Source organism: Carcharhinus amblyrhynchos, chromosome 20 (assembly GCF_965287045.1).
Source record: "Carcharhinus amblyrhynchos chromosome 20, sCarAmb.v2.hapA, whole genome shotgun sequence".
NCBI classification, from domain to species: domain Eukaryota; kingdom Metazoa; phylum Chordata; class Chondrichthyes; order Carcharhiniformes; family Carcharhinidae; genus Carcharhinus; species Carcharhinus amblyrhynchos.
The window spans coordinates 42,081,922-42,095,146 of NC_137343.1; the positions used below are offsets into that span (position 1 = coordinate 42,081,922).

Consider the following 13,225-nt stretch of genomic DNA (forward strand, 5'->3'; position numbering starts at 1 on the left):
CAGGCGCAACGGCAATTTAAATGCATCTGCATGTATTTCAGTTGAATTAATAAACTGCCCACCCAGCTTTATCAGCGTTCCCCCTTTACCACCGCGTTCGCCGATCTGGAATCATGCCAAAATGAACCTGGTGAATAAGAGTCTGAATCGGGCACTCCAGCTGCTGAAGAGACGCGTTCAAAGCTTCCAGTGGCTCTTTGATTCAGATCAGTGGTGGGGTTGGGGGGTGGGTAGGGGGGAGGAGGAGGAGGAGGGATCATTCTCTGGTTGGGAGAATGGGGGAGGGGAGTGAGGCCAGATTGTTGTCTGGTTGGAGGGTGGGAGGAGCGGGTCAGATGTATCTCTGGTGGGGAGGGGGTGTGGGAGGGAGGCCCAATCGTTGTTGGGTGGTTGGCGGGGAGAAGGGGGCAATCGTCTGGTGGTGGAGGGGGAGGGCTGATCATTGCCTGAGGGAAGGGGGGGGGAGGGCTGAGCGTTGTCTGGTGGTGGGGGCGGGGGAGGGCTGAGTGTTGTCTGAGGGAAGGGGGGGGAGGGCTGAGCGTTGTCTGGTGGTGGGGGCGGGGGAGGCCAGACCATTCTTGGGGGGGGGGGGGGGTGGAGCAGCAGGGAGAATCAGGTAAGATGTATCTCTGGGGTGGGGTGGGGAATGGGGAGGCCCGATCGCTAACTGGTGGGGGAGGAAGGGGGTGCAGTTGGATCTCTGGTGGAGGGTGGGAAGAGGGGGCAGGGGAGGTCTACTGCCACTCTGCGGGCAGTTGGTGGGGGAAGGGGGCAGGTAGTCATGATTGGTCTGGGTGGTGGGGGTGGTGGATGGATAAGGGGGACAATGATGTCTGTGGGGGCCATTGCTCCCGCTTTTCGCTCACGGGCTGTTTCCTGCACTTCCTGCGGCCCAGGAGTGATGTGACGTGGGCACGCTTTTTCAAAATTTTTTCCAACTGCGCATGGGACCCACGATTTTCTTTTTAGGTTGAATGCGTTTGGGGGTGCCTGAAAGCAGTTTTCCAAGTCGGGTCTGAATTGCACCAGATTCAGCACTTAGAATGAAAATGGTAAAATCAGCCCCTGAGTGTACTGAATGGTAAACTCTGGACTGCTGTCAGTGGACTGATTTAACAAGACTTGTCCTCTTGCTGATGTTGTCTTTCTAGGTGGTGCTGCTAAGAGTGGAAATGAATGCAATGAAAGAGGAGAGAGACAAGTTGAAGGTGACATCTGAAGAAAAAGAACAAGACAAGCAGCTTCAGAAAGCTCTCAGCGACCTGGATGAGGTCGTAGCACGGTAAGACGCTGGTCTGAGGAAGATGAATGGCCATGAGCAACTCCAGGCTAAGATGGGCCACAGTTAAATCTTGTAGCTGACAATTACCTCAACATCAATTCCACTCCAGCAGTAGATTTGGCAGCATCAACCATGCCCACGTTCCTCCCTCCTGCCCAAAGCAAATACTCAATACCGTGAATTTAAATCATCCTTTTTCCAATGACCTTTGTATTGGTATCATTATCCATTCAAATGGCTGGTAGTCTGACTAAGTCTATGATCCAGGGAAGGCAGTGGAGAAGTGGTATTGTCACTGGACTACTATTTTATAGATCCATGGTAATCATCTGAGAACCTGGGTTCAAATCCCACCACAGCTGATGGTGAAATTGGAATTCAGTTGAAAATCTGGAATTTTATAAATATTCTACTGATGGGCAAGAAACCATTGTTGATTATTACAAAAACCCATCTGGTTCACTAATGTCCTTTAGGGAAGGAAATCTGTCTTTATCTGGTCCTGTGATTCCAGATCCACAGCAATGTGATTGACTTTTTATATGTATTCCTTTCTCAGAGTTACAAAGCCAGAGTGAACAGGGCAAGCCCATAATCCACCTCCTTGCTTGCTCCAAAAACCAATTCAAATTCAACCCAATTCATGGTCCTCAAGCAAGGGACATATTAGATGCAAGCTGACAAGAACAGGCATTGTACCTGATCCCATGCCATATCTTAACCAAAGGGGTTGCAGGAAAAGGTGCATTTATTCCCCACCTTTTAAATGTCCTCTAAGCAAGGGCAGTTAGGGATGGGCAATAAATTCTGGTGTAGCCAGAGATACCCACATTATGTGAACTAATAAAAAGAATGCATTGTCATTATATCCAAAAGGAATTCCACTGCACTTGACATTGAGCATCTGTAATGCCTAAATTATTGAATTTGCAAAGTATGAAAACAGCTGACCTTGCTCTCTGACTCACCTGTCTAAAGGAATTTGTCTAACTGAAATACTAATTGTGCAGATCTGAATATAATTGTTTCCCAGGATGAAGAAGTGAAGATCTCAGGGTAACCCAGCATTTATCGTCAGTTTCAAACAGATCTGATTTTGCAAAATATGTCAGGAAAGTAATTTTAACAGTTCTTGAGTAACCTAATCTTCACTCACTTAATACCCCCTCCCCCAATCTCAGCTAAGATAATCGTAACTGATCATCAACCCCTTGACATTCATAATGTCTTTGATAAAACCAATCAGAGAAGACTTAAACCTGAAGTGGGTGCTCGTGGGATCAGGGATTTTGTAAATTGGATTATTAATTGACTGGATAACTAATGAGCTATAAAAGGTAGCAACTGACTATTGAGCACTCTAGGGACTGATCCTTTAGCTCTGCCCTATATTATAATTATTAAAGCATCAATATCGGGTGGTTATGCAGCACCGATTGCCTAATTCTCAAACTCATTATGCAGAGACCAGACAAGAAATCAGAGACAACCGTTTTTGGACTACTCTCCTATCATCCCTGGGAACTGGTTTGGAGGGATATTGGAGATCTGCGAACAAATGAAACAGACCATGCACATGCGCAAATACTTGGCATATATCATGGGAATACTGTGGGAAAAGTGGGAGTGTAACCTAGAAAAAGAGTGAGATGATTTCACATCACAGACTGATCCAGCAGAGTTTATTATTAAACCATTCCCTTCACACACCTCTCACCACCCTACTCAATCATTAAAATGTTTGCTTTTAAAAATCAAACTGTGAAATTACAATTCCTGTTTCCTGCTCAGAATTGCACCTGTCTTTCCTATTTTTCTATTCTTCCTTTTCCTCTTTTGCCTTTGTGTCATTCAGCTAAGGATCCTTTATTTTCCACTCCTGTACTTACTTTGCTACAGTTAAAATGCCAATCCAGTCAAACTGGAACTTGCCCTATATAGAACTCTTTGAAGCATGCTTTAGGAGCAAGTTAACTGTCCACAGTCCAAAAGGCTCACAACCTCAAAGAAATGGAAGTGGTGAATATTTCTGCGGAGTTCTGTAAATAGAGGTTCCAGCCAAGGACCAGAGTGATCCTTCTAATCTTGTATCTAAAACAGAAACCCAGATAGAGTAAGTCCAGAAGGAATATCAAGGAGCATCTCAACACAAAAAGTGATCAATAGCTGCAGTGACCTTCTGGGTAAGGTAATGGGTAGGAAAATACCACTGAGTCATTTGAACGACATTTGTAAGTCTTTAGATATATAAGCAGTTCATGCCTGCACGCACAAAGACCTGTGCAGCACAAGCCCAAACAGATTAGGTGGCACGTAACATTGACACGAGACAAGTGCCAGGAAATGGCTATCGCTGTGTCGAGAAGCTCTAACTGCCTCCCCTTGATATTCACTTGTGTTATCATTGTCGAACCCCTCATCATCAACATCTTGGGGGATCACAATGGGTCAGCCAAATAAATACTGTGGCTACAAGAGCAGGTCAGGAATTGAATATTCTGCAGCAAGTAACTCACTCCTGACTACCGTAAGTCTGCTTGCCATTGACAAGGAACAAATATGATGATAGACGCTTCACTTGCCCATGATAGAATCATAGAATCCCTACAGTGCAGAAGGACGCCATTCGGCCCATCAAGTCTGCACCGCCCACAATCCGATTCAGACCCTATCCTGTAACCTCACATATGTACCCTGCTAATTCCCCTGACAGTAAGGGAGAATGTAGCTTGGCCAATCCACCTAATCGGATTGTGGGAGGAAACCAGAGCACCCGGAGGAAATCCGTGCAGAAATGGGGAGAATGTGCAAACTCCACGAAGACAGTGACCCAAGCCTGAAATTGAACCCAGGTCCCTGGCACTGTAAGGCAGCAATGCTAACCATTGTGCCACTGTGCTGCTCCCACTGTGTGGGTTGTACACAGAATTTGAAAGGAGAGGGCTTGATCAGTTGAATGACCTTCTCATATTTTGTCTACACTTCCTGCTGCCTCAGAAAAGCAATCAGTGTAATTAAGGACACCAGGTGCCCCGGACATTCTCTCTTCCACCTTCTTCCATCAGGAAATAGATACAAAAATCTGAGGCCGCATACCAACCGACACAGAAACAGCTTCTTCCCTGCTGCTGTCAGACTTTTGAATGGACCTACCTCGCATTAAGTTGATCTTTCACTACACCCTAGCTATGACTGTAACACTACATTCCACAGTCTTTCCTTTCCTTCCCTATGTACAGTATACTTTATCTGTATAGCGCACAAAAAACAATACTTTTCACTGCATACCCACACGTGACAGATCAAATCAAACATTTTATGCAATTTTTAGTCTCTTTTGAGTGTAAAAAAAAATTGAGAGCAAGGCAGCAAAGAAATGGGGAGATTGTACCAGGGCAGTCAGTCTCACCTGTGTACTCAACTTGGTCAGAAAAAAGCTAGCAGGCTGTATAAGGGTAAACTATGCTGTAGGAAAATTCTTTTTGTGTTGCATACTACAGATGAGACGAGAGTAGGAATAGTTCTGGGGAAGAAGTTTACATGAAAAAAATTCCAAATGAAAGGATATCATAGTGACCCAATTAAATGTTAGCAGTTGAGTTTAGTCAGAGCTTTGAAGATTACCATAAGGACAGAAGAAGCTAAGAACCAGCAAGGTTACTTTTATCAATTTAGATTCATCGACAACATCTTTCCAGGATAGTTTCATCTCTGTTACGTTGAATTTTGAATTGTAAGATAAAGTGCATAGCGTACTTCACCTGCTAGTAGTGAATCATGTGTGTTATTTCTGGAGATACCCTAGACAGCAGGCCATTCAGCATCAAGTCTGCCCTGCCATTCAGTGAGATCATGACTGATCCGCTGTGTTAATCCTCAACTTCACTTCCCATCGTATCTCCATAACCCTTGATTCTCTTACTGATTAAAAATCTATCTTAGCCTTAAACATACTTAGCAACCCAGTCTCTCCAGCTCTCTGCGATAAAGAATTCCACAAATTCGCTATCCTCTGAAAGAAGAAATTCTGCTTCATCTCTGTCTTAATGAGTGACCTCTTACTCTGAGATTGTGCCCTGTGGTCCTAGACTCTCCCACGAGGGGAAAAAACCTCTCAGCATCTATGCTGAGAATCCTACATATCTCAATAAGGTTGCCTTATTGAGTGCTTCTGCTGTACCTCATGAGGTAACTGTTGGAACCATGTGATCAGGGATAAAATGAATGAGTGAAAAATCCAGTTTTGACAATAAACTTAGTTCAGCCTTGGATTGCTTCTGTCCTGAAGTTGCACCTTGACAAGAAAATTATTTTGTTTCTGGTCAGTATCAGAGTCTTGACCTTCACATGATGGGCAATATGCCTTCCTAATGTTACTCACCTTGTAGTCTTCCTGTAATCTGTTTACATTGCAGGTTTTACATACGTTTGAATTTGCTTCGCTGGATGCTTAAACTTCACGGCATCTTGAAAGACCCTTTGAACAGAATGTCTTTGAGTAGCAGAATTGCCAAATGAGTTATCTATTGAAGCCATTCTAGTGGATGAATTGAATAGGTTCAGTGCATTTCTGGTGTGAGGAGGGATTGTGGGGTATAATGAGAAGGCAGGAAATTGGCTAAACCTAGCAAAAAGGGCTCTGCCACCTGGCCATGTTTCAAAAAGTTCATAGGCTATTCTTAAATTGTTCTATAAAGCATCACTAAATGAGTCTGAAATAATTATAGAACATATAGAATCCCTACAGTGCAAAAGTAGGCCATTCGGCCTATCGAGTCTGTACTGACCACAATCACACCAGGCCTTATTCCCACAACCCCATGCATTTACCGTGCTAATCCCTCTGATACTAGAGTCAATTTAGCATGGCCAATCAACCTAATTTTTCAAGTTATGTTTTGCTTTTGGTGGAATGCATCTGCACGTGAGTCATGATGGAGAAAATGGACAGGGTAACATGGAGCTAGTAAGGAGGTTGGAGTTGGTCCTTTCGTACCACCTCCTGTTACATTTTGTTGACATCTCGGTGGATTTCCTCCTTTTTGCTGAAAGTGAAATAAATTTCATGCCAATAACTGATGCTTATGGACCTGGTCTACGATGAGGACCCAGGTAAACTCTGCAGTGCAAGTTTTAAGAAAACAAATGTGGTCGGAGTTATGTTGGGTCGAGGTCAGATGTGGAGCATTTCCCTCCCCAATCCATTTTGTTCCTCTTCTCTAGAAAGTGCTTATTTATGGATTATACTTCCACAGGTACTAGGCATCTCTGGTACCTCATCCAAATCACTCAGTATGGCTATGGACAGCAACCATTGGCTTTGCTTATGATAGGGTGGGTGGTTCACCTAGTCCTTGTCTAATGTCCGTAGGTGGACTTAATAGAGGATGTTGGATGGTGACAAGCAATAAAACTTTAGCTGATTAGTCCCAGACCTGAGGCTAAATGTTGTTTCCTCATAGATTGCCTATGGATCTTACGAGTCTGTGAGATTTATTTCTACGTAAAACATAACTTCTGAAGCAGCATGCCCCTTCCAATATGCTGCATAATTGGATATTTAAACATGACAGTATAATGTAAAGATAACAGTCTGACTTTCTGTTTCAGGAAGAACGTTCTGGAAATGGAACTGGCAAAATGTAAGATTGACATGATGTCACTCAACAGCCAACTTCTAGATGCAATCCAACAGAAACTCAACCTCTCGCAGCAGCTGGAGGCCTGGCAGGTAGGTCAGGGTGAACCACTGGGTCAGATAGCAACTTGAACAGGTTTTATTTTCATAAGATCCCTTATGGTGCAGTAGGAGGTCATTCTGCCCATTGAGTTTGCACTGACTGTCTCTGACAGAATACCCAAGCCCATCCTACACCCATAATCCCACACATTTACCATGGCTGATCCATCTATCATGCGTCTCTTGGGACACTAAGGGGGTAATTTACCATGGCCAATCCATCTAACTTGCATATCTTTGGACTGTGGGAGGAAACCCATGCAGATATTGGGAAAATGTGTAAATTCCACACAGATGGTCACCCAAGGCTAAATTGAACCTGGTCCTGGTGTTGTGAAGCAGCAGTGCTAACATTGACACCATTTTGTATGCAGTTTTTAATGATTCATATATGTGCGAATAGACAAAGATACAAACATACAGATTAGGAGCAGGGATTGGCTCTTTGTTCCTTTGAGCTTGCTCTGTTATTCATTAGGATCAAGGCTGATCTGATTGTGCCCTCAACTCCACATTCCCTCTACCCCTGATAACCTTTGACTGCCTTGTTAGTCAAGAATCTATTTATCTCTAACTTAAAAATATTCATTGATCCAGCCTCTACGGCTGTCTGGGGGGGAAAGTTCAGAAGATTCACAACCCACTTAAAAAAAAAATTCTTCTCATCTCTGTCTTAAATAGGAGCCCTCTTATTTTTTAACCTTGTTGATTCTAGACTCTCCCACAAGGAGAAATGTCCTTTCAGTATCCAACCTGTTGTGTGTCCTGTGGGTCTTGTTTGTTTTGTTTCGATCTTCTAAATTCCATTGGATACATGTCCGGCGTGTCCAAGCTTTCCTCATAAGATAATGCCCCCCTTCCTCTCTCTCTCTCTCCTTCCGGCCCCCCCCTCCCCCAATCCTGGGTATCAGTCAACTGAACGTCCTCTGAACTTTTATATCCTTTCTTAAATAAGGAGACCAGAACAGCACACAGTACTCCAGATGTGGTTCACTAGTACTCTGTACAGCTGAAGCAAAACATCCCTACTTTTATATTCTCCTCCTCTTGCAATAAACAACAACATTCCATTTGCTTGTTATATCTGCATACTCATTTTTTGTGATTCATATACCAATGCACACACATACCTCTGTACACCCAGAGTCCGCATTATACTTCCATCTGTCAACTTTTTGCCCATCCACTTACCCTTATCTATGTCCCCTTTGCAGAATCCTTACGTTCTCTTAGAAACTTACTTTCCGACTAATCATCATCCGCAAATTTAGCAATTCATACATTTGGCACCGTCATTCAGATTATTGATATAAATTGTAAATATTTGAATCGCAAGCACTGATCTTGCCAAAATGAAAAGGATCTGTTTATCCTGACTCTCTGCTTCCTGTTAGTTAACCAATCCTTTATTAGTATGCTACCCTGTACACCATGAGTTCTTATTGTGCATGATAACCTTTGATATCAGATGCCTTCAGCAAATCTAAGTACAGTACATCTACAGGTTCCAATTTATCTACATTGCTTGTTACTTCCTCAAAGAACTCCAATTAATTAGTCAAACATGGTTTCCCTTTATCAATACCATGTTGACCCTGCTTGATTGCAGAGATCTTCTGAGTATATTATCACTATATTCCAGTAAATTTTAAATCAGCTACTGAACAGACTTCATTGTTTCACACAGTCATCTGAAGGAAATGTTACTTAAAATATGATGTGTTGCTGAGTAACCTTGGCTGCAAAGATGAATTTTTATTGTTGTTCACTGGATAACTAGAGTGAATATCTTTCTCATGAGACAATGCCTTTTTACCCATATCAATGAATTTAAGTATATTGGGATAATTTTACTGGTAAACGCTAATCCTTCTAAGAGAATCCACTTCATGGAATTTCATTTCATGTTGTTAATGTGATGGCATCTTTACCCATTACAATGACAACTGCAGATCACATTGCTAATTTGTCTTCAACTCATGTACCTTTAACTAATGTGAAATGTCAGCATATGCTTTGTGAAAATCTAAGAATTGTGTTGAACATCTCCAGTCCACTGGTCTCGTTCCGCCTTCTGTGGTTCCCAGTCAGTCTTGGAGGCTCTGCCTATACCAAACCATAATGCTGCCCTGTGAACTTCACTAATACATGGGACTTCACCTTTGAAATGTCCAGCATTTCCCTTCTGCCATTATTAGACTGCTCCAGGCCACACCTTGGCCACCTCAAGCTGCAATCAGTGTGAATGAATATTGCGTTTGTGAATCTCGGAAAGGGTCAGATATCCCCATTTTTAGAAAGTGAAAGATGGCATGGCACAAAATCCATACGCTCACCTCAATTGAATGATTGCATCTGAATTGTGTCTTCAAAATGGCAGCTTAGTAGAATGCTGCATTGGCATCCTAGGAAAGGGAAATGCTGAATAGGTGACATGGTGGTTTTGGAGGGGGGGGTGCGGAGCGGAGACTACAAAATTCAAATTAACGTAATTTAAAATGTAAGTTTTGGATTATACTTGTGACAAGTAACTAAATTGTACTGGGCAGTATTAGGGTGCTGAGTCCTGCAGCCACATAAATTAATATTGTAAACAGGAGACTGAATGAACAAGCTCATTCCACACATTAGTAATTCGTACTTAAAATATGAATTTATGATTACAGTGTGAAATGCCACACTCCTGCTTACATCTAATTCAGATATCTAGAATCTCATTCTCTTTACCAGCACATTTCTAGAAAGGGGTGTTCAGACTCTATTTGAATTAGAAACGATCATTCTGTGAATTGTAAGGAAATGATTTGCAAGAAATGAGGATGAGTTTCAGAGGACATGAGCCGGGCTCATTAAACAGGGGATTCTCTTAAATGTGTGTATTCATAGAGTCATAGAATCCCTACAGTGCAGAAGGAGGCTCTTTGGCCCATTGAGTCTGCACTGACTACAATCCTACCCAGGGCCGATCCTCGTACCTTCACCTATTTACGCTGCTAATCCCCCTGACATGAAAGGTCAATTTAGCATGGCCAATCCACCTAACTCATACATCTTTGGTGTTGTAGTAGTCAGACACATGATTTGACTTTTGAGTGCCTGGGTAAAGAGGGGACCGTAGTTGGTATCAAAGTGATGGCATCACTTTGGGAACCCTAGACAAGGTAGGTGCCAGTACAGGGGAAATCTCTGTGTGACCTGGGGATCAACTCATTCTAAGTATTTGAGGCGAGTAGCATATGGTGGAATCACCTTAATCCTGACTGTGTGATCCAATCTGAGTACCGTGTCCAGTGTCAAGTAACATAATAGAAGTAGTCCAACAAAGAAATGCTTTTGTTCTTGTTGCTTCAGTCTTGTGTTTTCTTCCCTCTCTTCCTGTTGCAGTTTGCTTCCTCAGGGCTTTTCACTATCTGGCTCCTCTGGTTTCTCATCTAGTGGCCTTTCCCAGCTACTGTACAAGCAGACTATTGTAAGCCCCCTCCTGCCTCTGAGGTGAGCTTTCATTGTAATGTCCACTTGTTAGAACATTTCTCCATTCCATCCATTATTCATCTTTGGCTGTTTCTGAGTATTGAGTTTTCCATTCTCTCACTATGCGTCCTTCAGCCATTTCCAGTGAGTTATTAAATCAAGCTCCCCATGTGATGTAGCTGTGACTGACAGACCCAAGGCAGACTAAACCTCGGCTTCTCAGGTTCACTGCAGGAAGCTGTTGACGTTGCAGGTCAGATCATGCTTGGCATGCAATCATCAAAATAACCTTCTGTTATTGTCTCTTTCTGACCTATTCAGCCTTATTATCGGAGCTCTGAAACATAATGATATTCATTGCAGATTGCTTTGGCAGTTGTGTCTCATTATCCAATGTCACAACTGTCAGTGCCACTAAAGTTCATTTCTAGCCTGTGAATGAACTTGTATTTAGATCAGTAATTCCAGCAAGACCCTTCTGTATAAGCTTCATGGTTTATGTCTGACCCAGACTGCATTAAATCCCTGTTGTACATGGCTGGATCAAATCTTTCCCATTAATGTCCTTCAGTGTATTTCACCTCCTGGGACAGAAACTGTACTCACCAACAAAAACACCAATCACAATGAAGAATGAGAACCTGCAATAGATATTTTATTTGATCCCTTTCATTGCTGGAAATAGTTCCAATTATTCCCTGTGAGGTTTCTGCCAGTTGGTTTTTGTGTTCGCTTGACAGCTGTTGCTGAAAATTCAAAATCTGCCATAAAAGATCAGCAACTTGATCAAACTGAGAAACGGTTTCAGAGAATAATTATTTCTAAACTTGCTTCACTTTATTACATTGAAGCAAGATTCCAGCATTTGGCCTGGTAGCCCAGCATTCAGGATGCACTCAGGACTTGATGATTTGGCTGCAGTCAAACAAATCCTTCTCCTTATTGTCTCCGCAACGCAAGACATTCAGTTCGCCAGTCCTGATTTTCCTTTCTCACTGTAGAAGCTAGTCTAGGCCCCCCACCTCCATCCTTGTACCCAAATCCATCTCAGGACAGTACCTCCTAGCTTTCGCTGGACAGTGAAAACGCAGGAAAATCTCAGCAGGTCTGGCAGTATCTGTAAGGAGCAAAAAGAGCTGATGTTTCGACTCCAGATGATTCTTTATCAGAGCTTTAACACAGGGTCATCTAGACTCGAGAGCTCTTTTTGCTCCTTATAGATGCTGCAGACCTGCTGAGATTTTCCAGCATTTTCTCTCTTGGTTTCAGATTCCAGCATCTGCAGTATTTTGCTTTTTTTCTCACTGGACAGTATCTGATCCTCCTGTACCTCAATGCTAGGAATATATTCTTCTTGGCTGTGACCTTTCCCTCATTGCTTATCTTTTTCCCTTCCTCATTTTCCTTTGCATCAGACCACTGTGTGAACAATGCACAGTCGCGGAACTGAATGTGCCACTCTAGCCTGCATTGGAACAGCACACAGGTGTAGCTTGCAGCAACATTTGGTTCTGTGAAGTAATCTGAAGCTTCCTTGCAGTCAGTGTGACTCTAAATGTGTGTGCTGTGTGCTGAATGCTGACTCCCATTTCTTTCCTTGCAGGATGACATGCATAGGGTCATTGACCAGCAGTTAATGGACAAACAACAGAGAGAGTGTCGTCCGCCAGCGCAATCCTACAGGAACAGCTGCAGCATGAGGCACAAAGTCATCTCCTCAGTGAGACCGGAACGTAACCGAGAAGAGGTCATTAGGGCAGAAGGGAAACGTCCCTTCTCGTTTTTCAAGAAGAATTAATTTTCTTTGTAATTATTAAAGGGACCATTGTGGAGTTGGCGGGGCTTCAAGAGATTCTTTGTACAAAGAGTGTTTCATTGAATTAGGAAGGGAACTCATTATTCCTGGGCTCAGGCAATGCTTCCATTCACCTGCAAAGGGGCTGCAGGATGGCATAGTGGAGCAAAGCCTGGCTAATGCAGGCTAAGTCAGGTAGCCTTGTTACTGGAGACGTTCTCTGCTATAACTGGTGCCAAAATAGTCTTTGACAAAGGTTCTTGTACGTGGAGTGTTGCACGAACATACTGTACATAACGGGTTAAAACAAATTGTGTTGCTAAGTTCTATTGTTTTCACAAAAAACTAAAAGTATGATTTGAGGAATGTCTGATCTATGAAGGACTGAATGTTTGTGCAGTATTATTTCAGATAGTTGGGCTGTTTGCCTTTAAAGAATTATAAGAGACAGCAAACCCATATGCATCCATAGTGAGCAAGTAACTGTACAGCACTCTGTGAACAGTGCACCTCAGAAGATTCATATGGAATATTGCTGCATGTGCATGTGTAGCGTGGGCAGCTCACTGTGTGCCTGTAAAATGCAGTGTCTGCAACACGTGCCTGTTTAAAATAGTGCAAGATAATGCACTGTGCACAAGTACAGTGTTAGTGTGCACTAGGTGTTTGTGTATAAAGTGCTCCATAATACCATCTGTATAGAATGTTAGTGCGTGCCACTTCAGTGTGGGAGAGCACTGCGAGAGTATGAAGTGTTAGGATAGTTCAATCGGTGTACTGCACCATAACCCCTGCACAACATAGTACAGGATGTTTGTATATGAGACGTGCCAGAAACCTGCAAAACACAGGACTTGCACGATGTTTGTCAGCACCTGAAAAGGAAAGAGGCAGGTACATGTTTTGAGTTTAATCAAAGCCAAAGAGGGACCTTTGC

At 43.0% G+C, this 13,225-nt stretch overlaps 1 protein-coding gene across 1 annotated transcript in view; it reads left to right on the forward strand.

The window, feature by feature from the left end:
* The window catches only part of bicdl1 (BICD family like cargo adaptor 1), a 75,666-nt gene extending 63,340 nt beyond the window's left edge, over window positions 1-12,326 (forward strand). Inside the window, exons 7-9 of the mRNA XM_080208470.1 lie at window positions 1,152-1,282; window positions 6,893-7,013; window positions 12,097-12,326. Of these exons, the coding sequence (XP_080064596.1) occupies window positions 1,152-1,282; window positions 6,893-7,013; window positions 12,097-12,291 (447 nt within the window). The 3' untranslated portion in view covers window positions 12,292-12,326. The remainder of the gene's footprint in view (window positions 1-1,151; window positions 1,283-6,892; window positions 7,014-12,096) is intronic.
* The last annotated feature ends 899 nt before the right edge of the window (window positions 12,327-13,225 follow it).